This window comes from Erpetoichthys calabaricus, chromosome 14 (genome assembly GCF_900747795.2).
Source record: "Erpetoichthys calabaricus chromosome 14, fErpCal1.3, whole genome shotgun sequence".
Classification (NCBI taxonomy): domain Eukaryota; kingdom Metazoa; phylum Chordata; class Cladistia; order Polypteriformes; family Polypteridae; genus Erpetoichthys; species Erpetoichthys calabaricus.
In genome coordinates this window covers 20,151,495-20,178,148 of record NC_041407.2, presented here as the reverse complement: position 1 = coordinate 20,178,148, position 26,654 = coordinate 20,151,495, and the positions used below count along the sequence as shown (strand labels likewise).

Here is a 26,654-nt window from a genome sequence, read left to right as displayed (position 1 = left end):
GAAGTCTGGCCAGAAGTGGTCTTCATGGAAGAGTTGCAGCCAAAAAGCCATACCTCCGACGTGGAAACAAGGCCAAGCAACTCAAGTATGCTTGAAAACATAGGAACTGGGGTGCAGAAAAATGGCAGCAGGTGCTCTGGACTAATAAGTCAAAATTTGAAATATTTGGCTGTAGCAGAAGGCAGTTTATTCGTCGAAGGGCTGGAGAGCGGTACAATAACGAGTGTCTGCAGGCAACAGTGAAGCATGGTGGAGGTTCCTTGAATATTTGGGGCTGCATTTCTGCAAATGGAGTTGGAGATTTGGTCAGGATTAATGGTGTTCTCAATGCTGAGAAATACAGGCAGATACTTATTCATCATGCAATACCATCAGGGAGGTGTATGATTGGCCCCAAATTTATTCTGCAGCAGGACAACGACCCCAAACATACAGCCAAAGTCATTAAGAACTATCTTCAGCATAAAGAAGAACAAGAAGTCCTGGAAGTGATGGTATGGCCCCCACAGAGCCCTGATCTCAACATCATCGAGTGTGTCTGGGATTACATGAAGAGACAGAAGGATGTGAGGAAGCCTACATCCACAGAAGATCTGTGGTTAGTTCTCCAAGATGTTTGGAACAACCTACCAGCCGAGTTCCTTTAAAAACTGTGTGCAAGTGTACCTAGAAGAATTGATGCTGTTTTGAAGGCAAAGGGTGGTCACACCAAATATTGATTTGATTTAGATTTCTCTTTTGTTCATTCACTGCATTTTGTTGATTGATGAAAATAAATGATTTAACACTTCCATTTCTAAAAGCATTCTTTGTTCACAGCATTTTTTCACACCTGCCTAAAACTTTTGCACAGTACTACTGTATATTTTATATATATACGCTATATCCTAACTACGGGGTCACGGGGGGTCTGCTGGAGCCAATCCCAGCCAACACAGGGCGCAAGGCAGGAAACAAACCCCGGGCAGGGCGCCAGCCCACCACAGGGCACACACACACCCACACACCAAGCACACACTAGGGACAATTTAGGATCACTAATACACCTAACCTGATTGTCTTTGGGCTTTGGGAGGAAACCGGAGCACCCAGAGGAAACCCACGCTGACACGGGGAGAACATGCAAACTCTACGCAGGGAGGACCCGGGAAGCGAAACTAGGTCTCCTTACTCCGCCCTATATATATATATATATCTCTCTCTCTCTATATATATATTTTATATATATACATACACACACACATATACAGTACATATCTTATATATATACATCTACGTGTGGAAGACTCTGTCTGGCCCAGAAATGCAAGGCTACAGTGTGAAGCGCAAAGATAGCGACTGTGGCCAAAGTGAAACCGTAGCCATTGACACAACAGAGGCGAGCAAAACGAAACCGACAAGGAGCCGCTAATACACAACCGATGTGATTGACTGAAGTGCCAGAATCCATGGTTTCTAGGAGCCCAGGCTTTCTACAGCACAGGCTTATACACATATACACATTATATATATATATATATATATATATATATATATATATATATATATATATATATATATATATATATATACATACACACATACACATACGCACATATATACACACATTATATATATATATATATATATATATATATATATATATATATATATATACACACACATACACAGATGTTTTCTTTTAATTCTTGTGGTGGCAGTTGCTCCATACTTCATTTGAAAAGGACACATCAGAAATTTTATTTGGAAGGAAACTGCCAGAAGGAGTACCATGGCCAGCGACTTATGCAACGAGGGCAGTGACGAAGCAATGGCTCAGGTCAGCCTTTCTGCACGCGTTGCAACTAACGGCAAGAGAAAGATATGCCTCCATACTCAAATCTGATACTGTCCAGTCTGCTGTTTTCTAAACCTGCTTTTCTCAAGGCAGGATTGCCGGGAGTCGCAGTCTGTGCTGGCACAGACCAATCGGTCTTCAAAGTGAAGAGTCTGACTATGGTAAGAGATCCATGTGAGGCCAGAGAAAGCCTGCCAACTACATACAGAAAGCGTGTGGACATTAATTTGACAAACGAGAGGAGATCATTCAGTCCTGTTTGTTTAGCTGATAGCTAAGCTGTCCCAACCTCCAGATTCTTCTTAAAAGGTTGTCAAGGTTTCTGCTTCAACTCCATGTCTCGTTAGTTCGTTTCAGAGTCCCACAACACTCTGTATAAAGAAGTGCTTTCTGGCTTCAGTCTTACATGGAGCTGCCTTCTTGTTAACCCAGCCATGTCCGTCTATTCAGCACCCCATCTCTGTTACGCTCGGCTCATTATCACTAACACCCACTATCAGTATGTATCAGTCTATCAGTCAGTATGCACCATTGGGGTGGTGATCGATGGCAGACTATCCTTCATTGACCACATCTCAAGTAACTGTCTCTCTGTATTACAGATTCATCCTGTAGAATATCCACAAGATCAGACCAAATCTGACACAGCATGCAGCACAACGTCTGGTTCAGGCATTGGTCTTGTCACATCTGGACTACTGAAACTCTTGGTTACCTGCACTCCTGAAAATCCTGGTTCTTTAATGGTACTTTATGGTTCTTTATGGGGTTGCGTGGTTCTTCGTGGCTCCATTGCTTGATAAAGCACCATTTCATTCTGGGACAGGTTCTCTGCATATGAAGTTGATCTTTGAAAAACTTCTTAATATGCAGAAAGTAACTGTAAAATCTTTAATGTTTGGTAGGCTACCTAGCAAGACACTAAGAAAACCTGAACTTGGTCTGCATTATTGTACACAGCAAGAGTCCTTTTAAAATCAGGGAGCCCATTGGTATTTCTCAGATCTGTTACCATCTACTTATGGTTATTCAGTTTATGGAGCCTGTTACGGATCTAAATAAATGAAACATTCTTTCTGGAACCTTCAACATGATGGGTCTTTTTTGGGACCTTCATGTGGACTTTTTATTTTTCTGGAATCTTCAAGTTGATGTTTTTTACTGGAACCTTCATGTGGATGTTTTTCTCTCTCTTCATGTGAATGGGTCTTTCTGGAACTTTCTGGTGGATGGGTCTTTTGGAAACCAAAAATGGTTCCCTTATTGCATCACTCTGAAGAACCACTCTGGCACCTTTATTAAGAGGGTGCATTTTCTTCTAAGGCACTGCAGATGATTCAGATTGCAGCTGCCAGTCTTGTATTGAACCAGCCGAGACAGACACGCGTCACTTCTGTTTGCAGGTTGCTGCACTGGCTCCCTCATGCGGCACATGCCAAGGTCAGATCCTTGATATGGGCCTACAGCATAGTCAATTGATCAGCACCCTATGCTCTTTCTCGCCCAGTCAGGTTTGTTTGTGAAGGGCAACTGGTGATACCACCTCTGCGTGGCATCACATCTCAAACCAGACTCCTCATGTGTAGCTCCTAGCTGACAGAACGAGCTGCTGACCTCCAAAGTGCTGACTCCCTCAATGTATTTTAAGAAGTGTTTGAAGACTTGGTTGTTCTGTGAATATCTGGTAATGACTTCGATAGGTTCTTGCATCTGAGGAAAGTGAGAAAAGTGAGTGAGCCATGTAGAGGCTCGTGCTTGATGAAATACCACGTGAGAAATTCCCTGACTGGCCTCCACGGTTGAGAGTGTAACTCGTCTTCCTCAATGAGCATCCTCACTGTTTGTATTGTGTAGCAATGCCACCACTGCCAATTAAGTGACCTTGGAATGACACCTCGTAGCGAATGGGAGGAACAAACATTACCAGGGACAGGCCTCAGTTTTAGGATATCACACAAACCCAGCACTGACATGGAGATGTACCTGGAGTTTAAGGATTTTTGATTTTGATATACTTCATTAATACCCAAGGGAGGAAATTGTCTTTTCGCATGACCTTTGGGGGGTCAGTGGACTGAGTCAGCTAACTGTGCAGCACCCCTGGACAAATGTTTTGGTTAAGGATCTTGCTCAGGGGCACAATGGAATAGGACCCCTGGATCGCTGAGGGCCCAGGTAAAAAAAAATACACAACCTGGGTTTGCCAGAGTCTTCAGCAGTGGCAGATCTACTATGGAACTAGTCGAGCTTAAGCTTCAGGGTCCCAGAAGCGACTTTAGTCCACATTGCTTAAACAGTTTTGGCCCCAAGAGGTGCTTCTTCTTAGCACACCATGATGGAATGAGCCTGTGGCTAAAAGAGCTCCTAGAGAGCGCAACCTGGATGGGATGGAGGTGGGGGGATTTTGCCATCATCCTTTTGTCCACAGCATCTTCTAGTGTGTCCAGGGTTCATCCTGTGATGGCGCAGGCTCTCCTGATAAGTTTGTCCAGGCATTGTGCTGTGGTCAAGTTGCTTCCCCTGGAGACTGCAGCACAGGCACCACACTGGCTACTATGGACTTGTAGGACATTTCCAGCAGTGTGCTGCTTCACATCAAAAACCTGAGCCTGAGTCTGCTCTGGCCCTTCTTGTGTTGTCAGACCAGACCAGGCTGTTGTTTATGTGGACCCCTAGGTCCTTGTAGTTCTGCACCACGTCCACGTCCTCTCCCTGAATGGCGAGTGGTCTCAGAGGCTTCTTGGCATGCCTGAAGTCCACCACCAGCTTTTTTGTCTTGCTGATGTTGAGCTGCAGGTTGTTGTCCCTGCACCGCAAGATGAAATCCTCCACAGCCTTCCTGGACTCAGTCTGCATTAATAATGGAGATGAGTCAATGTTGGAGGAGTCATCTGAAAATGTCTGTAGATGACAAGCACTGGGGTTGTGCTGGAAGTCAATTGTGCAGAAGATCAACAGGAAGGGAGACCGGGCCGTTCCTTGAGGTGCTCCAGTATTACACACCACCATTTCTGACACACACAGTCCAGTCCCACAAGCCTCACAAACAACACCAAATTAGCACTTTCAGAAGTTTACAGTTCTGGACAGCATTTTCAAAATTATCCATTTTTGGGTGAATCTAATGCTTTTGTTTTTAAATGAATTGTAGTAGTGTGGATGTAGCCTAAGCACCAGTGTGGCTGCAACATTCTGCACCAATTATAAATGACTGATACCCGCATACAAACAAGTATAATAATCTAAGTGAGATGATATAAACGCATGGATCACGTTCTCTAAATCAGGAAATGACAGAATTAGCAAGCGTGAAGAGAAAGGCCTCGGGATTCCCTTCTAATTTAACTGAACATAAATATATAAGCATTGAAGAAGCCAGAAATAAATTAATTTAGCACTCAATGGATGGCACTATAAATCAAGGAGAAGACAAAGAAATTCACTTACTTATGCAAGGGGCAATGGGCGATCGGCTTTGCTGGTATCCTTTAGCACATCGGTTGCAAGTAATTCCTGTCACACCGTCCTTGCAGGGACACTGACCAGTGGTCTGGTTGCAGGTTTTGCCAGCAGCACCCACGGGGTGGCAATCACACGCTGTGGAAAGGAGAAACAAAAAACAGACAAGATTAGACCGATTGTCACTGCAAGGCACATTGCAACGTAAGTAACAAGAGTACAGTGAGCAGCGACATGGGAAGTCTGGAGACTGGATTGCTCAGTGGAAGTTGTCTTTGTGAATGTGGTTTGATAGAGACGCTGCCAGGTCAGGTCAGGTTGGGGAGCATGCACTGGTACAGTGCATTGCCGCACCCACCAAATGATGCAACAGCTCATGATCCTGGTTGGCAACCCCCCCAGACAGGCACACGGTCCAATCCGACCCTCAGGAAATGACCGTCTATCTGCTGCAGCCAGGTGTTACGTGGGTGTCCCCTTGGCCTGGTCCTCAACAATGAGGATCCTGTGAGCCGGATCACCCTCAGGTAATCGCACCACATGACCGTAGTGCCATAACTAACGCTCCCTCACAAAACGCTGCCATTAATTATTATATTCTGTAAGTGCCTTGAGCATGGGAAAGGCGCTATATAAATAAAATGTATTATTATTATTATTAATACAGGTAAGGTGCCTCATTCGGGACTCCATGAACAACACAAAGTCAAACCAGCAGTAAAGAGATGCTGGAGGAACAATAATGGAGATTCTGTTTGATGTTAGTGGTGTGACTTTTTACTCTTTGGCTGAATGTCACAAGAATTACATAAGAACTTAAGAAATTTAACAAACGAGAAGGAAAGCGTTCAGGTCTATCAAGCCCGTTTGTTCGGCTAATAGCTAAACTGTCCCAACATCTCACCCAGATTCTTCTTGAAGGTTCTCAAGGTTTCCACTTCAACTCCACGTCTCGGTAGTTTGTTTCAGATTCCCACAACTCTTTGCGTAAAAGAAGTGCTTCCTGGCTTCAGTTATAAAAGCACTCGCCCTTAATTTCCACCAATGTCCTCGAGTACGGGATTCACACTTAAGCTGAAAGAATGTTGCTGGATCGATAACTTTGAGGGTTTTAAATACCAGGATGAGGTCCCCACGCAATCTCTGCACGAGACTAAACAGCTGTAATTCTTGGAGTCTGTCAGAATTTGTGCAACGCCCAGCCCAGTATTAGCACTGGCTTCCTTACTGTGATAAGGTGTCCATGGCGAAGTGCCATTTGACTAAATAATCATGAGTACCGGCATGTGCAGGCTCCAAAAGGGTGAAGGTGCACCTGCACCCAATTGGCATTATAAAGGGGGTCTCCACAGTAGAGAGAGAGAGAGAGAGAGACAGAGAGAACACGACAAGAAACAACAGAAGAATGGAGGTTATGGAACTAGAAAGAGATGACAAGGTGGAGCCTCTACAATGGAATGCAAGCAGGCGGTTGAGAAGACAGCCCCTATAGAAGCTCACGGCTGGCACTTGAGGGGCAGGGGGACACACCTGCTGAGCGATTTTTGGGGCGAAGGAGCGACTGACCGCTTTAGTGGGGATCCTGTGTTAGGGGACCCTGAGCCGTGTTAAGGTTGGCTGCACCTGTTGGTTGTCGTCTCCTCTTCTGAGGTAAGTGGAGGACAGGTCAGCTTTTAGGAAGGAAGCACTGGGAGCTCATGGATTTTATACAGGATAGATGCTCCCTGGGATTTTAACCTCATTTTTTTACAGGATATATTAATGTGGACTTTAAACTCCACTTAGACACTCCTTTTATCGTGGATTATTTCTTTATAGATAGATAGATAGATAGATACTTTATTAATCCCAATGGAAAATTTTTTATTGAAATCACTGCACTGCACATTTGGAACACTGTGACATTTTAAATAAAAGCACCCAACACTTTGTACCAAACCCCTTCCTCGGGTACATTATTGGAAGTTCTGGGTTCCGGAAGTGACCTTGGAGTGTGGAGTGAACCTTCCCTTGTACATTGACAAGGAGGTATTGCCTACATAGGGTTTAGTTTTTGACGTTTCTCCAAGCTCCCTAAATATGGAGATACTGACTATCTAGCGTCCTGCGGTGGGTTGGCACCCTGCCCAGGATTGTTTCCTGCCTTGTGCCCTGTGTTGGCTGGGATTGGCTCCAGCAGACCCCCGTGACCCTGTGTTCGGATTCAGCGGGTTGGAAAATGGATGGATGGATGACTATCTAGCAGATACTTCATAATGAGCTGTGGCCAATGAAGTAGAGTCGTCATTCTCCACAGGCGGACTGCACTTCTCTGTTCACCCCTGACTAATCTGAGAAGCGTCAAACTCTCGCTCTTCTCCTTGTTCCTGGATGGGAGGACTACTGCTGTGTAAGATGTTTTGCTATCACCGAAGTATAAAACACTCAGACGTTGAGGGTCTCTTCTTCTTCATTGACAGGTGAGAACTGCAGGTTTAAATCCTTCCCCTTGTAGTGCGCGTTGATAGGAGTGGAGAATTTGCTCCTTTGTCTCCATGTTAAAAAGCCCCAAGAAGAAACAGGAAGTGCACAGGCCAAGTTTTCTCGGCAGTTTGATTTTCCTAAAGTAAACAGTAAAACTACACGCAAAAATAAACAGCCAGAGACTCTAAATGCTCTTCCCGTGGAGCTTTCTAGTGGTTGTCAGGCAGTTAGTTGAAGTCTAACCCCATCCGACCCAACGCTACAGTCCTGCCTCTTGTCACTTGTCACCCCTAAGTCCTTTATAGCATAATTATAGAATGATTCCATTTCAAAAGCTTGATTGCACAAAGATCGATTTCACAGTGCCCTGCAATGCTAAACACTCACAAGATCTTAGCCGACGAGTGAATAATATAGACTTTCAGTAATCAGACTGGCTAACCTGGTGTTTCCCGCCACCCCCCCATTTCTCTTGAGCCCTTTCTATACGGAGGGTCCTGGAAAGCGCTACACTATGGCCTCCGTGCTTCTTCTTCCTGAGTATTCATGGTGCCTGGCTCTTCTGTTACACTGGCACTTTAGCCCCCCACCCGCCCGTTATTTGCCAGAATTTGTTAATTAGTCATTAGCCCATTTCTGTCCACAAAGGAGTGAAATCACTCCAGACGCCCCTGGCAACGTTATGGCTGCAGCTGTCTGATTGGAGTTTCAAATGAACCAATTAAGTCGTTTAACTGATCCCAGAGCTGGACGCAAAGCAACACTGAAGCGCTTCATTCTCATCTCTGCTCCCAAAGAGATGTACCATGGTAACTGACGTTAAACAATACATTTTATATACCTTGTCAGAAGCCAGTGGCTTCTTATGGGTTGTGAAGGATGCCACGTGGGGACTTGTACCCTGGCAGGAGCTGTGCTGGGATCCTTACCCCGCCAGGACACCAAAGGTTTGGCAGCAGTTTTAGAGCATTGTCTCCACTGAGGTGCTAAATGCAGCCTTCCTAGGGTATGGCCCCACTACTGAATCCCAAAGGGCACAATGGCAACTGTAGTCCATTAACTCAGCCCTGTTGGGTTCCGTGGGTGCTGCCAGGGGGTGCAGAGGGGAGAAGCGAGCCCTACTTTGTCGGGCTTTCGGGTCATAGGTTTGGGACACCGCAAGTGCCTCCCGGGTTTTAGATAAAATTAGCTGCCCATCACAACACAGGAAGACAGAGTCGGGAGAAGGAGGAGGACAAAACTTGCTAGAGGAGCAGAGAAGAGGAGATAACGTGTTGAAATTGTAATTGTAGTTGTGGTATGGGAAACTCTTCCTTATAAGAGTTTTATACAGTAAAGCTCATTGTATATGGGGAACTTGTGTTCAAGCAAGCCCAGACACTCACTCAGACTCCTCACTCAAGTCTGAGTGTCTGGGTTTGTGAGTGTCCTGGATACAAACCAAGATCCAGGACTTCAATGACCTTTTGGGCACAGCCATCAGCAGTGGCTCTGTCTGTGGAGAGAGTGTCGACCTCATCGAGAGGTTTACTTACCTCGGCAGTGACATTCATGTCTCTGGTGACTATCTATGAAGTCAGAAGACAGATTGGGAGAAAAGGGTGTGTGGTGCTCCTGATATCTCTGCAAAAGGACAAACGTCCAAGTCTTTAGAGTTCTGGTGCATCCTGCCTTACTGTATAGTTGCGAGACATGGACGCTATCCAGTGACCTGAGACGAAGTCTGGACTCCATTTAGTACTGTGTCTCTTCAGAGAATCCTTGGGTACCACTTGTTTGAGTTTCTGTTGCTCATGGAGTCCCGAATGAGGCACATTACCTGCATTGTGAGGGAGCTTCAGTGATGGCACTACAGCCATGTGGTGCGACTCCCTGAGGGGGGTCCAGCTCACATGAGCCTCATTGTTGAGGACCTGAGTGGCTGGACCAGGCCAAGGGGTCACCCATGTAACACCTGGCTGTGCAGATAGAGGGTAATTTCTGGAGGGTGGGACTGGACTGCATGTCTGCCTGGGGGTTTGCCAACCAGGATCCCGAGTTGTTTCATCGTGTAGTGCAAGAGTTCCCAAAGTGGTCGATATTGACCCCCTGGGGTCGATTTGAACTTTCTAGGGGTCGATAGTTTCAATGAAAAAAGTTCGGGGTCAACGACAGCAGAAATAGACCCCCTTACTACTGCTATTTGTTTGTTACTTCAAAATATCTATGATTCCAATAGGTACCTAATTAAGAAGTAAAATCATTTAAAAAAAACACATTACATACCAAATTTGCGAACGAAAAGGTAAAATGTGTCATTAAAAGAGTCACACGTAAGAATGCATGAAAATACATGTAGCACAAACATGTCTGTCCATTGTCTTATCGAACATATCAAAGCAAGTGCGGATATGAAAAACCATTGCATGTAATTAGGGGGTCGATGGTTTTAAAAGTTTTTGGTAAAGGGGTCTGCGGCTGAAAAAAGTTTGGGAACTCTTGGTGTAGTGGGTGCGGCAATGCGCTGTACCGATGCCTGTTCCCCAACCTGACCTGACCGTGTCCAAGCCTTTGTGTCAGGAGTTTGGGGTGCTGCAGCGCACCCTGGGGACCACAGAGGTTACTAGGATATAATCTTCCAGAACAGTATAATGGATTCTACCATATTTACATCACGGAAGTGCCTAAAAATAACTTGGTGTCAAATATTTATCACCACAGTGAAAAAGAATATACCAAAGAAAATCAACAGCTTAAAATAACAAGAAGCTCCAACAGATGAATTTGTATTTGCCCTCAGTGTTTTTTATACAATATGCTATGCAAAACATGTTTGCTGTATTCATAGATTTGGATCAAATGTTACTACAACTTATGACTCAATTAAATGGATTCGGATCAAATGCTACCACAAAAGTTGTGCTTACTCTGCAAATTCCCAACACTTCTACTTTGCAGTGCCTTGTGAAAGTTTGTCCTGTTTTGTCATAGAATTAAAATGGGTCTTCATTTGGATTTTATGTAATGGACTTAACAATGTAGTTCAAATTGTTGAAGTGGAATGAAAATAAAATACCATATATTATATATTATTATATATACAAATAAAAGAAAACAAGTAAAAAATGTAAAGTTAGGAGTGTATGTGGACTCATCCCCTTTGCTATGAAATCCCTAAATAAGATCTGGATCAACCAATTAACTTCAGAAGGCCCACCATTAGTTGATTAGGGCCCACCTGTGTGCAATCAAAGTGTCACGTGATGTCTGTTCTGAGAGGCCCCTGACTCTGCAACACCCCTAAGCAAGCAACATGAAGACAAAGCTGCACACCAAACTGGTCAGAGACAAAAGTTATGGAGAAGTACAGATCAGGTTTTGGTAAAATATCTCACACAGCACTGTTACATGCATTAAAACAAAATAAAAAGAATATGGCACCATTACAGAACTGATAAGAGAAGGCCACCCATCAAAACTCAAAGACTGGCCAAGGAGAACAACAGAGATGCAACAAAGACTCCTAGGGTAGCATTGAAGGAGCTGCAAAGATCCGCAGCGGAGATGAGAGTATCTGCCCATAGGGCCCCTTTAAGCCAGACACTGCGCAGAATGGGGCTTTATGGAAGAGTGGCCTGAAAAAAAGCCATTGCTTAAAGAAAACATTTGGAGTTGGCCCAACATCATGTGGTGGACTCCCACAAACACATGGAAGGAGGTCAGATGATAGTAAAATTGAACTTTTTGGCCATGTGTGGCCCAAACCCAACACTGCCCATCACCCTGAGAACTCACTCTTACAGTGAAGCATGGTGGTGTTGGTAGCGTCACGCTGTGGGGATAGGATTGAAGGAAAGATGGATGGCACTAAATGCAGGGCAATTTTTAAGGAAAACCTTGCTTCAGATTCAAGACGAAAGTTCACCTTCCAGTAGGACAAGGACACCAATTATACTGCTAAAGCTACACTGGAGTGGCTCAAAGGGGGACATTTCAATATCTTGGAATAGCGGAATCAAAGCCCAGACTTCAATCCATTGGAGAATCTGTGGCACGACTTGAAGATGGCTGGACACCAACACAACCCAGCAAACCTGAAGGAGTTGAAACCTTGAGGAATGGCCAAAAATCACAATGGTGAGATGTGCTAAGCTAAGAGAGGCCCAGAACAACAGACTTACAGCTGGAATGGCAGCAAAAAGGGGGCTCTACAAAGTATTGACTTGGGATGGGGGGTGAATACTAATGGATTTCTGTTCTTTTTGTGTTTATTATGGTTTGTGTCACAATCAAAAATATTTTACACCTTCAAAGTGGTAAACATGTTATGTAAAATAAATGGTGCCAACCCCCAAAAAGCCATTTGAATTCCAAGTTGAAATGCGACAAAACAAGACAAAAGCTGAGGGGGCAATGAATACATTCGCAACGGCACTGTACGTCTGCTGATCACTGCACCACAAGTTAATCCTCTAAACTCTTTTGGTAACCTAAGTGAGAGCAGAACCAAAATGCAACTAGCAGGTATGTTGAATTAATTATTAATTCCGTAGCTGTAATCGCAGGTTTCCTTATATTGGGAGCTCGTAGGGTGCTGAAGCATGGCTACCCTACCTTGTGGGATCAAATCAATGCTATCACATCAGAATGATATCATTCTTTACTGAATGGAAAAAAAAGAAATATGTCGATCAAGAATGTTTACTCTTTTATCCTCCCATTTTACAAACTCCATTTGTTTTCATTACAGACAAACTCTACAGTAGGTGTGTAAATAGAGAAGTCCACCCTGGAAGAAGATGCCATAACACCATGGGGAACACCAACAGCCCCTTGCACTCTGCCAATTCCAAGTCAATGAGTGTGTTCGGGATATGGGAAGGGGATGTGGATGCACCTTAGGAACAGGAAGCGGCCTACGTCACAAATGCAAATGGAAGATCATTCATAACGTTAGTGATCGTAAACGTTACTCATGTTTTACACACTAATGTACTCATCACGTATAGTGCTACATTATTAATCAGTGGTTTATTTTACGCTAGTTGCAGCAACAGCCACAGACGGCTAATAGAGTCGTTAAAATATATTTGTTATCTCTTGCCGTACATGTGTGGTTTCAGTGGTGTTCTGTTCAGGTTTATAAGGTTTTATTGCCAGTTACATTTCTGTCACGTTTCAGCCCGGGGATGGGGTTCAAAGTCACGTGTATTGTCCATTTTGTGCCATTTATTAACCTCCTTAGCGTTACTCTTTTTCTCATAAAAACATGCAAAAAGCGTTGCATTTCTTGGCTTGAAAAAAATCTTTCTTCTGTAAAACATGCAAAACACTAAAAGTACAAAGTCGGAAATGCAGAAAGAAGAATAATGATACAAATAATAATAATAATGATGACGAATAATGACAATATGAACGGCACACTGCATGTGTGCGAGTGACCCAAGCGTCACTTTCGAAATGATCAGATTCACTTTCGGTTTCAATTTCACTGCATAAAGACAGATTCACCTTGTCATTACTACCGGTGAGACGCATCTACGCCGTTACCCAAGTAACACTCGGACCTGACGCTTACACAAGACACACCTATACAGTTGCCCGGGTGATGCTGTTGGCACTTTTATAGCCCAAGTAAACCTCGGGTCTTAGGCGAGACGCGTCTATATCATTGCCAGAGTGACACTCAGGTCTAAAACTTTTAGCTCTGTTTTTACAGCCCGAGTGACGTGCAGGTCTAATGCTAAAGAGGCTAACATTAATGTTTCTTTTATTTATTATGTGCATCATTCATGACCAAGAAACAAAAGAGATCTTCAGTACAAATACGCAGCATTGGCCCTCTTAAAGAGAACTAAATTAGAGACATCATGTTCAACACTTTTGAGGTTTAATATGTGTGCGCTGTCACTGTACATTCTAATAATAACTTGCTGATATGAATTATTATACCTGTCAATCGTCATGTAGCTGCATTTCCCTGCTTGGATCAAGGGGTCGTCATCCCCCAGTTTCTCCCAAATGTTACATACGCAAACTGTCGCACCCTGTTCAGTATGTGCATTTTGAGCCTCTATTTCTTTTGTTTGTACGCAAGCTTTATAAGTGAGGTGTCTGGTGCTTTAGAACAGGTGGGTGGGCCCAGAGAACATGGAAGCAGGGTTAAGTGATCGATGAAAGGGATTTTTGCAAGTGGTTACTTTGCAGTGAGGACTGGCTTCAACCTACCCGCAGAGATAAGACAATATTTTAAGATATTGTGAGGCAAGGTGGTGCGTTCTGTATGCACATGTGGTTTTCTTGTACCTTGTTAATCCTGAATGCCGGTTTAACTGAACCGAAAACATTGCCAGTCCATTCCTAGTACTTTTTGCCCACTAACAGAATATTAACAAGAATTATGCTTGAACGGATTCACTCACAACACACACACACACACCCACCCACGGTATGCCCAATAAGGGGTACACTTGCCACATGGGTGATCTCCTCCTACGCCATCAGCATGCAGTTTCCAGTGCGGGAAAGGCGAGTGCTGCGATTAGCATTTCTGCAGTCTGATTTGCATATGGAGTGTGCGGCTCGGCAATACCACCTGAATACTGAACATTCACTACGAGAGGTGATTAACATGCAGACGGTGGGCCGGTCTCAATTGCAGCCACCTTTCGGTATGTGAGATGCGGCAAGGGGCTTCAAAGTCCTGATCAGCAAGTGAGCGTCTTTCCACAAGCTTCCATTTTCTGTTTCAGCTTAGTATTATTATTATTATTATTATTTTTTGCTTGATTATTGTTCTGAATCGGTATGGCATTCTGAGGGGCTGTTATAACTAAGACAGTCAAGAAAAGGAAAAAAAAAAGGAATGAGTGGCTTCTTTGTGAGGAACAAGACCCCCTTCTTGGTGGGGATTTCAAGAAAAAATGTGGGGTCAGGCAGTTTGCCTGTATGTAGTTGCTTATTCTCTAACCACCCCCCACACACGTTCAGAGTTTTTATTTTTTATTATTTGCCCCAAAAATGCCTATTGTTTAATCAGAATTCATTTGTTTGCTGAGAAGTAACAAGCTGGGCCTCACTGCTTCAGATGTACTAATTTAGTTTCTTTGTTATGTTCTATTAGTAGCTAAGACTTTGTTTATTGTTATTGTTAATTATTATTATTATTATTATTCTGGCGTGTATCATAAGCCAGCATGTTCAATTGCTGGGCATATGTCCCACACTGGCTTTTCTGCCCAAATTGAAATTTTTCTTTTGTATATAGAACAGGCATTCAGACAAATAATGAAAAGAAGATGTGTCATGCTAAATTGAAAATGGCAATTTAAGGACTTGCTTTAGTAAAAAAATCAAAAACAAAAACTCTGAAGTCATTAGAAAAACAAATATTACGAGCTTAAACCAAAGTATGCTATTTGTGGTTAATCCAATCCCACCAAAGCAATGTCAGCCGCATGCGAGGAGAGACGTTTATGGATCTATTAGAATCAAATTCTTCTTCTTCTTCCTCCGTAGCTATTCCCGTTTTGATACGGGGCTATTTTTTTTTTTTTCCCCCACTAGAGGTTTTGGCGAGATTTTTATGGACGGATGCCTTTCCTGACACCAGCATGTATTAGGTGGCGCAGCGGTAGTGCTGCTGCTTTGCAGTAAGGAGATTGTGAGTTTGCTTTTTGGGTCCTCACTCTGTGGAGAGCGCTTTTGAGTAGTGAGAAAAGCGCTATATAAATGTAAAGAATTATTATTATACTAGCCAACCCGTGGTGTAGCATATGCCGCATAATTATGTATTGATGGGTGAACACTTCCTGAACGACACAGTTGTCCAAACAGAAGTGAAAATAAAATTGAGCCCGGTGCATTCTTTAACTGCATTTTCTGCCTTGTAGCGCAGTGGTAGTGTTGCTGGTTAACAGTAAGGAGACAGTGGAAGATTTTGGGTTCGCTTCCCAGTTCCTCCCTGTGTGGATAGCGCTTTGAATGAAAAAAGTGAACATTTGCAAAATCCGTAACGGTGCGTTCAGTAAGTACAATGCACACGTGTTTAATTTGTCGGCCACTTTTTGCCAGCCATCTTTTCAGGTTTGGGCTTATTTTGCAGTGTTACCGCTTGTGCATATTAAATCTTGAAATCCTTCGAGTAACTAATTAACTAACACCAACCCACCCACACACACACACAGCTTGTGTGAAAAAATACGCCCGTACTTTCATAATTTTGTTGCAGCCTATTAACTGTTTTAGACGCTGCATTCAGCAATTCACATCCGCGACAAACATGCCTCTTTTCACATGGTCCTGCTTTGGTGGGTGGGAAACGTTTTCCGTGTTCCTGCAGGACCATCTAAGAAGACGCCTGTTTGTCGCGGAAACGAATTGCTGCATGTAGCGTGTAAGACAGTTTGCTATGGTGCACGCGGTCGTGCGTCATAAGCGAAAAGTCAGCGTGGCTCAGAGGTGCATGTGTACTGTAGCCCAGACGAAGATAAATGACGCCGTTTTTTCCCCAGTCGACGCGTCCGAGTTGGTGGCCGTGGCTCTGCGAGTTGTCGTCATAATCCAATGGTCTTAGGGTTGGTGGGCGTGGTTCCTTCCTGCGTGCGCCATGGGTGGCTTACTTGTCGGCGGCTTAGTGAATCCACGCCCCTTCCGGCGTGCTTTCCATGGGTGGCTACTTGTCTTCCGGCTTAGTGAATTATATATACAGTATATAGATTATTAGAATGAAATTTAAAAAAAAAAAAAAAGATTTTTAATTTAGAAATAACAGCCTTTGCCTAACACTGAATTTAATATTCATGTAATGGCAGCTTACAGTGCCCTCCATAATGTTTGGCACATTGATTTCCCCTTCTGCTCCACAGTTTAATATTCCTGATCCTCCCAGCGTGGACTTTGCTTGTTCTCACTGCGTCTCCATGGGCTTCCTTCCAGCTCCTCCAGTTCCCTCCCACAGTCCAAAGACACGCAGGTTAGGTGAATTGGGGGTCCTAACTAGTGTGTACGAGTGTGTGTGTTTGCCCTGTGATGGACAGGCACACTGCCCAGGTTTTGTTTTTTCCCTGCCTTGTGTCCTATGCTGGCTGGGATAGGCTCCAGCAGACCCCCGTGACCCTATTCAGGACTAAGTGGGTTAGAAAATGACAATGTCAATTCAGATGTGATTAAGGTGCACATTGCTGACTTTCATTTAAAGAGATTGCATACTTTCTAGTCACCCCATTTCAGGGAACCGTAATGTTCGCTATGAAGTTCCTGACATTCTTGTTGCATCTTGGAGATTTGGTTTAGAGAAAAGATCAAATTCTTACAGTATATTTGCTCAGAGATATCAATATTTATCAATAATAGGCCTTTTCAGGTGTGTTCGCATAGAACGTAAAAAGCACCTATTGCAGTAGTCATGTCTGTCTGCATGAAACGACTTGGCTCCCAGTGGGCTCATTTTGTTGAAACTCACAACACGTATTCTTCATGAAAACTAGTCGGAACTGTTTAGTCTTCGTCAAGATATCATGAATACAACGCGCCATAGACATTTCTGAAATTTCTAAATCTCCCATTGGAAAGTACTGGGAGACTCAGCTACCGTAAAACAGAGAAACATCCTGTGTGACTTTCGCCACAAATTAGTTTACTTTTCTAATTTTACCTTGAAAGTGGTTATTTCAAGTTCTTTTTTAAAATACTAGGGGGCTTTGCCTTTGCCTGTGCTACACGCTAGCCTCTTTGCGTTCTGTCGCTCGTATATGGGGATGCGGATGTACAATTTAAACAGATTTTTATTTTTATGGGTATTGTTACATATGCATAATGATTACTCACTGTAATGTAAAATAGTTAGTTCTAACTATAGTAAAAAAGAGCAAAACGTAATAAATTGAAAGTAAATTATGTTTCACGTTGCGTTAAGAGTTATTAGTTGCGTTATACAATTTCGTTCTGTTTGTCTTTGAAATTAACACGCAAATACTTTTTAAACTTACACCTTTACTGTAAAACTTCAGTAAAAACAATTTTTTAAATTATATTTTCATCAATATTGCATTAAATTTTGATTCCGTGTTTGGACTTACATCGTGACAACGCAACGTATAACTGCCTGTGATTGAATTTTGTTTCTTTCTCTCTATTAAATAGAACACCTTTTTCGAAAGTTTGGCTCCGAGATTTGTTAATTGTCTTTGCAAAAGCTATTCTAATGGAAAAGTGTTAACATTTTAATACGAATTGCATCTCAAGATCTCCTTTGGTGTCTAATGTTATCCCCTGAAGATGGACTACATTACCTTTCTTGGATACAGTAATCCCTCGCTACTTCGCAGTTCACTTTTCGCGGATTTTATATGTAAGCATATCTAAATATATAACGCGGATTTTTCGCTGCTTCGCGGGTTTCTGCGGACAATGGGTCTTTTTACTTCTGGTACTTGCTTCCTCAGTTGGTTTGCCCAATTGATTTCATACAAGAGATGCTATTGGCGGATAGCTGAGAAGCTACCCAATCAGAGCACGCAGTTAAATTCCTGTGTGCTGCTGATTGGCTCAGCGACGGAGTGTTGCATTAACCAGGAAGTCTCATCTCACTCATTCATTATTAACATGCTACTGCTTCAGGGGCACTGCAGCAGAAGATGCAAATGATTGCAGAAAAGGTAAAAGTTTTGGATATGTTGAAGGAAAGGAACAGCTACACCGCTGCAGGACACATTACAGCATCAATGAGTCCACGATTCTTTTTATTTAAAAAGGAGGAAAAGCATATAAGATCTACGGCTGCAGTGTCCTTTAACCAGGGCGCAAAACGAGTTGCAAGTGGACGTGATAAGGCAGTAGTCTGGATGGAATCTGCTTTAGGAATCTTTGCAACAAGGTCGACGACGTCATGACCGCCTACAAGCTGCTACGTGTACTTCGCTATACAGTAAGTGTAAACTTATCTACCGATTTCATATTGCTTAGCAGTTGTCCCTGTTATTAATAGAGTAAAGGGTGGGTTGTAAACAATACAGGGAGGGTTTAAAAACGTCCAAATACACATTAAATAATTAAATAAATATGGTGTCCCTACTTCGCGGGAATTCAGTTATCGTGGTTGGCCTTGGAACCTATCTCCTGCGATAAGTGAGGGATTACTGTACATCCTTCTTTGTACAGTAATTCGTGCTTTGGAAGGCTGGGCGGTGTTAACGGTTGTAGATATTCTTTGTGATATTGTAAGTTGATGTTTTCATCTTCCGCACCATCACCACCAACTGTTTCAGCATAGCCTATTGATACGTATTTAACCAATTTGCCATGTAACCGATCAACATTTTTGGTGTTAATTTGTTTGACTTCATCATTTCTCAGTGCTATGATTGCCTGTATGCTCATCTTTTCTGTTGATAACCCTTCGTGATGAAATTCTTCAATAAGATTTGGACATAATATGTCTTCTTTATTTGGAATGTAATGTGAGGAAAACGTTAAAATTTGTAAGAGCTTAGAGAGCAGAAACTGTGTCTGTCAAAAGCATTCACACAAATGAGAGGTGAGAGGACCATGGGGGTGGGCCGTGAACCTGAAATGGTTGAGAGGAGGGCGGGACTTGAAAAAATCTCATGGCCAAAGTCTCGTCTCACGGGACTTGAAAAATCTTCCAAAAAGTCTTGTTGCATCGCAGGACTTTTTTATATAATAGATATTTTTCTTTTATTCATTCGACAGCCACTATTGTCTGTACAACACCTGCAGTTGTGCACAGTTAGCAATGACACCTTGCGGATGGACACATCACGGGTTGGGGACAAATGCAACAAGAAAGATATGACGTTAGATGTGTTTTTATTTATTCATCTGGGAAAAAGCTGGAGTTGCTGCTGGAAGAGGCCACCAGGGGGCTGCTTATCCTGTCGGTCTGAATGTGGATCCCAATGCCCCAGTGCAGTGATGGGGACACTGTGCTGTAAACATGGTGCCATCTTTCAGATGAGATGTCAAACTGAAGTTTTGACTCTCTGTGGTCATTAAAGGTCCCTTGACATCCTTCATAAAAAGTAGGGTGTATCCTGATGTCTAGGCCAAAATCCCCACCATGGCCTGGTCATTCTGGCCCCCTAATCATCCCCTGGCTCTCTCTCTCTCACCACTTCATCACCTAAAAGCTACACTGGCGCAGTATGTCGCATCATCAGGTGGATGCTACACATTGCTGGTGGATGAAATGGCTCCCCACTCACTAAAGTACATTGAATAATGAGAAAAGTGCTTTATAAATGTAATGAATTATTATTATTATTGAATTCACAAATAGCTATATTTTTTATTTATTCAGTACAGTAGTGATGCTATTGCTTATTTGGTCATCACTGTCCCCGACTGTACAGCTAAAGGTGTAGGCCTCTTATATGCTAACAGAAATAAGCAACAAAAATCCTATTTTGTGACACACGTAATTATCAGTGCTCACACATTATTGCTTTTTATCATCACATTTCACAATACATTTATTTATTTTGTGTGAAATATTCATTTGCAGGTTGACAAGGTCTTTCCTTGTTGTTAGCTGCTCGATACTCCATGACTTTCCTGAGTTGTGTTATCTGGGCTTTATTAAATAGCCCCCTGCATGGGTTAACTGAAACAAAATGCCTCTTGGATTATTCAGAACAAGACAGAGACTAGAATTTTGTTCTTAAATAAATAAATAAATAATGGTTTCTTCTAAACAAAAATTCCACTTTCAAAATCAAAATAAACACACCTTCTACTAAGTGTAAAAGCTGCGCCGAGATGCTTATGGTTAATATGGAGGTTAATCCTTCCAGCGATGGAGCAAGTTTATACAAGTGGTGCGGGATCCGTCTTTTCCGGCTTATTTTTGATCTTTCAAAGTATTTGCCTCTGATGAAAAAAGATGTTTAAATGAAGGAAGGAAGCGATGATGTGTAATGTGGGAAAATTGGTCACTGGAACCTTTTCCAAGGATTTCCTTGACTGATCACCAAGCCTTGCATGCCTTCTGCACTTAACCAGGCAAGAAGGGCCGCATCATAAAAAGGTCACCGGCTTTGCCCCTTTCATCCTCATTCACTGGGGGCAAATTACAGCCAATTTGGATAATCATGGGCAGTGACATCTGTCAAGGGGTGAGCAGGCAGACCACCAGAACTCACTGGACAAAAGTCATTACCAGCAATCAGGCTGAAATGGCATCCTCTACACCTTGCCTTCCTAATTGAGTCTCAACCTGCTGGTAGCCTTGGTCTGTCCAGTCTGATGAGGAGACCACTAGGGATTCAAATCCACCTTTATGAGTTAAAGGAGGGGGATTGAGACATGTGTAGCTTATTTGTAAAATACAGCTGTAGTTCATTTTTACCATTAACACAGGACCTGTGCCTTCGGCACCCAACGCAAACTCCCCTTTCTTGTTGTGGCCTGTAGGGGATGCCTCATGGCCGCAAGTTCTTGGCACAACTTTACAAAAACAGTTCTGCTGTAGACAACTAGTTTTATTTCACAAATACCCTACACAGGTCTCTCCTTTTTGGTTACTCCACAACTGTAGCACAATTCTTGTTCTCCTCTTCCGCTCCTCCCAGGAGAGTTTCGTTCAGCTCTGACTACCCGAGTGGATGGAGGTGACTCCTTTTATACCAGACCCAGGAGGACTTCTGGAATCAAGGGTAAGGTGGAAGCTCCAGAAAGTAGGGACATCCTCATGGGACTGCAACTTCTAGCATGCTCTGCAGGCACATGAATTGGCATACTGGCCTAAGAATGCTGCAACCCAAGTGTGTCAGGGAAGCACACACTCTTAGGAGGCTGTAGTCTCCCCCTGTCCATCCACTATACTGGTGCCCCTGCCACAGATTTGTCCTGGCTGGAATGTCAGTCCACCCCTGCTCTCCATCACACAAGTGTCAGAAACCACAGAAGAGTGTGTAGGCCTCAGAAACCTTCTCAAGGAATATTTGCAGGCCAAAATGGTAAAGAAAATGCTCATATGATAGGATTTTATTGTCAAGAATCAATATTGACTGTACACAGAGGACTATTGGGTATTATTCCCTTTAAATAAACACTCGTGGTGGATAACCAGGACCCTTATCAGGCTGGGACACCTTCATTAAGGAAGGCCTGGTTGGGGAGAACAGGGACGGGGATTTATTTACCCCAGAGCACTAGATGGCAGCCCCGCTGGGTTGCAGTGGTGCCTCGGATTCCCACAGGGTTTCATTGGAGTTGGAGTTCGGGACAGTCCTGTTGGGTTTTCGTGGGTGTCTCCGGGTGATGCTGCAGTGATTGTGGAGCCCTACTTTGTCAGACTTCTGCCTCACCTAGAAGTCTTTCTGAACCATGCTAATGAGCCAGCAGAAATACTCACGGGTGCAGGATAAAAGGAGCCCGCTGCCATTGTTCCAAGAGCCAGAGTCGGGAGGAAGAGGGGCACAGCTTTCTGGAGGAGGAGTGGAGGGAGAAGGAGCGAGAAAGTGAGACAGAGAGAAGAAGAGAAAGACAGTGCTGTGTGCTTTATTATTGTACTGTGCTTATTGTGTGGGAAGCGTTTCCCATAGCCAAATAAAAGCTGTGTATGTGAAAGAACTTGTGTCTGCATGCATCTGGGTCGGGTTGGGGGAGCTGGTGTGCCCCCTGGCAGGCCACACACTGTCCAGATGGTCAAAAAATGAAGATGCTGTACGAAAGTTCAGCACGCTAGGAAGGGGCTTCTTTCAGAGTTCTGTAGCACTGCCAGGTTTACTGGAAGCAGAGACTCCCTAGAAGATAGTCTTACCAATCGAGAGCAGAGTCTCCATTCTAAACAGGTCAGAGTGCCTGCCCGTTAAGACAGCATTGGGGGCTCAGAAAGGCCATGACCTTCCAGAGGTCAGTCTGACATGACGGCTTCAGTAAGGGCCCTGTTATGGTTTGGTCTCTTTTTACATTACATTTGTCTTTTTTGACTTACGCTGCATCTGAATCTGCAAAAGTCTGTAAGATGTGCTTTAGATCCATTGTATATTTTCATGTCTTTTTTTTTTTTTTGATGCCATATTGTGTTGTATTGGGGCTTCACCATGGTGTGGTCGGTCCTTCTTTTGTAGCCATGGTTACCAACTGGGAGCACACACCACAATTTAAAAGGTCACCACTATGCACTGATGGAATTGAATAATTTTAGTGCGCAATTAATTTGACAGTAGATATAAAGACTTCTCCCTTTGATTTGTATTGACTACAACTTTTGAATTCTGATTTAGGCTCTGATAAATGATGGGATCCCAAAAAGCATGCTTGAAAATCAAAATCGCTCATGGGCGACAGTTTAAAGTCTTGGGTGATGGTAATTCTCCACCAAGCCAGGGGCTGGCGCTGTGTGATAACGGTCTCTTCTCTTTAACTTCCTGTGCAGAAATGAAGACTGACGACTCTTCACCTGTGATGTCACTTCCGGTGGGGCCGCCCATGTGGACCCACCTCTGCCTCTGAGAATTCCTCATAGCTGGAAGAGCCGCCATCTTGGTTAGTCATCTTGAGAGGATGGAAGTTGGAGGGAGACTCATTTAGCGTGTATACTCATTTCACTTCGACGATACTGGGGTTTATCGTGCGGTGCCCTAACACTTTGTGACATTGTCATCTTTTATTACAAAGCAGACGTAACAATTCATTGGTGGATATAGGAGTGGCAAGAGTGTGACTCTTATGATTGTTTATGGTAATCTGTGTGTCTTTTCTTGGGTTTGACATATATTTTTTGTTTAAATATATTCTGCGAGAGAAATTTTTACTGTATGCCGCAACATCATTTTGTTTTTCTCGTGGGTGCTGCCATTTTCTGCCTTTTGCATTGATGGTAACCATGATGGTGTCCCCCAGGGCAGTGCGAGGTATGGCACCATTGACACGCCCATATTAACATCTGCGAGTTCACTTTTGTTTTATCCACAACTGGATGAAAACAGTGTGTTTTCTGACGATGACTCTTTAAAGGACTTTTTTTCTGATGGTTTGACTGCGATTCTTGGTTTGTCGAAATATGGGCTCGATTCCAAGTTAACGGACTTTGTGTGGTTCTGGCTGCGTCTGCTCTTCCCGTCCCTTTCTAAAAATCTTTTATGGTCTCATTGAGATACAACAGTGACAGGTTATGTGACAAGACGGCACTCCAGGGTCGATTGGGGTGCTTGGCTGATTGCGCATTCACTGGCAAATGCAAGAGGGTCAGTTGGGTGCCTCATTCACACCTCTGAGTAGGTGGAGGACAGTACTTGCACCCAGTCAGGGTTAAAAAAGTTGCCTGCATGGTAGAATGGGGATCAGATCAAAAAAAGAGGATTAATAACAAGGTGGAGGACCGTGAGTGAGTGCAGGGTCGGCTGCCTGAGTGGAAAGAGACAGAGATAGGAGGCAGAGAGCTCAGTAGCTCCATGGAAGTGCAAACGATCGGCGCTCTAGTGGTGGATTGTTACCCGCTGATTTATTGGAGGAGTGGGTACGATGGTGGTGGAGTCCTCCTTAGGGAGTGAAGGAAGACAGGAGACAGCCAAGATGGGGGGGAGGGTAGGGAGGGTTTGGAAAGAAGGACCACTGCAGGTGTCTCTTCAGGCTGACCAAGCCATGGGGTGAGTTGGGGGAAGATAGGAGAGAGGAAGTTGTGTAGGGCTCAATTCAACAGAGAAAAATGAACTATCCGACGACTGTGTCTTATTATTATTTTATGCTTGGATTATTTATTTGGATTTTAACTCACAGACTACTCACTGATTTTTATTGGCTGACTTATGGCACTGCACTTCTTGAAACACTGGTTGGCTTTTAACAAAAGCACCTGAAGCACTTTGCACCAACGCCTTGCTGACTGTTTGTTTGTCCTCATTTGCCCGGCTCATCTCGGTTTATGACTAAATCGACAGTTCTGGGTTCAAGATGGTCCGAGAAGCAACTACAGAGTGAGGAGCCGACCCGGACCACCACAAGGCTATGAATGGAACAGCAGTTCAGCCAATCGAACTAAACGAAGAGGGTCAATGAGCTGTTCTAAGTATTGGTTGGGTCATCAGCTTACGCTTTTGATAATGTCTTCTCTTGAATAAGGTAGCTCCTCAGTCCAGGACCATCGTGGAGTGACTGTTACACCACCAAATGTTTAATTCTATTGAGTTTGACAGATAGGCTTGGACTCACCATGTCCCTGAAAACGGATAAAAGTGGGCTCAAAAAAAAAAGGAGTGCAGTAATCCCTTCTCCATTGCGGGGGTTGCGTTCCAGAGCCACCCGCGAAATAAGAAAATCCGTGAAGTAGAAACCATATGTTTATATGGTTATTTTTATATTGTCATGCTTGGGTCACAGATTTGCGCAGAAACACAGGAGGTTGTAGAGAGACAGGAATGTTATTCAAACACTGCAAAAAAACATTTGTCTCTTTTTCAAAAGTTTAAACTGTGCTCCACGACAAGACAGAGATGACAGTTCCGTCTCACAATTAAAAGAATGCAAACATATCTTCCTCTTGAAAGGAGTGCTTGTCAGGAGCAGTGACTGTCACAGAGATAGAGAGAAAAGCAAACAGATCAATAGGGCTGTTTTTCTTTTAAGTATGCGAAGCACCGTGCGGCATGTCGTTTCAGGAAGCAGCTGCACAAAAGATCACAACGTGAAGATAATCTTTCAGCATTTTTAGACGAGCGTCCGTATCGTCTAGGTGTGCGAACAGCCCCCCTGCTCAATCCCCCTACATCAGGATCAGAGAAAGTCAGTGCAAGAGAAAGAGAAATGTAAGCTGGGTAGCTTCTCAGCCATCTGCCAATAGCGTCCCTTGTATGAAATCAACTGGGCAAACCAACTGAGGAAGCATGTACCAGAAATTAAAAGACCCATTGTCCGCAGAAACCCGCGAAGCAGCGAAAAATCCGCGATATATATTTAAATATGCTTACATATAAAATCCGCGATGGAGTGAAGCCACGAAAGGCGAAGCGCGATATAGCGAGGGATTACTGTAGTTAATATTTCAGGAGTTGCACGACCATATCAAGGTCCGTGAGTTCATTTATTTTATCCAAGACGGGATCAAAACTGTAAATTTTCTGACGATGAAATCCTCGAGAACAGGGACGTCAGAGAGGTGTTATGCTGTATTTATTTATTATTTCTCTATTCTTGAAGTATTTGATAATATTACATTGTATTAGCACCACTGCGGCACTTGACGGGTCGACACAGTCAGTCAAATCAGACCCGTTGTGAGAATCCCATATTCCAGGTACATGGAAGCAGACATTTTCCACCACCGCTTTTATTCACCCTCCATGAACATCTTACTGTTTCTGTATAAGAAGAGCGACGAATGCCCTGGATGATACAGCTGAAAATGTCTTGGTTCTGGAATTCAGAGAATAAATTTATCCAGAAAAACATTTGTGGTTTGGTTGTGGGTGTCGGATTTTACTGCTCGCTTTGTTAATTGTCTTTTCTTCCTTTACAAGGTTTTAGATATTGTCATCTTCCTCTATTCAAGATAAGCCCCTCACTTACAGCTACTTGTGTTGGCTTTGACCTCCCTTCTCGGCCTCAGCCACCCCCCCCATGTTCCTCTTCGCCCCAATCATTTCTTTGTTTTTCGCTCCACCTGCCCAAACTGCCACAGCCTGTTTTTCCTCACATCCACAACTTGATGAATTAATCAAAAACAACATTTAGGAAAAACAACTGTGGCCGGCATCTGTAAGTTTCCCTTATGAAGGGCCCTCCACCTGTGAATGCCTGAAGCAAAGCAGTGGTCTTTTGCAGCTGTCAGAGCTTTCACTTGGGCAACTCTCTTCACACATTTGCTGGCCTTTTTTGTTTATGCTGTCACATGATTTCCAAGTAATTCCGCTGGCCGAGTAATGTGGCGGGTGGGGTGGGATCATATTTCATTAAC

The 26,654-nt window shown here is 43.5% G+C and overlaps 1 protein-coding gene across 2 annotated transcripts in view; it reads right to left on the bottom strand.

Annotated features, from left to right (window-relative positions):
* Nucleotides 1-26,654, bottom strand: part of ntn1a (netrin 1a) — a 259,741-nt gene that overhangs the window by 89,533 nt on the left and 143,554 nt on the right. For both annotated transcript variants that reach the window (XM_028819281.2, XM_051936296.1), the window contains exon 4: nt 5,285-5,434. In XM_028819281.2, coding sequence (XP_028675114.1) covers nt 5,285-5,434 — 150 coding nt within the window. The remainder of the gene's footprint in view (nt 1-5,284; nt 5,435-26,654) is intronic.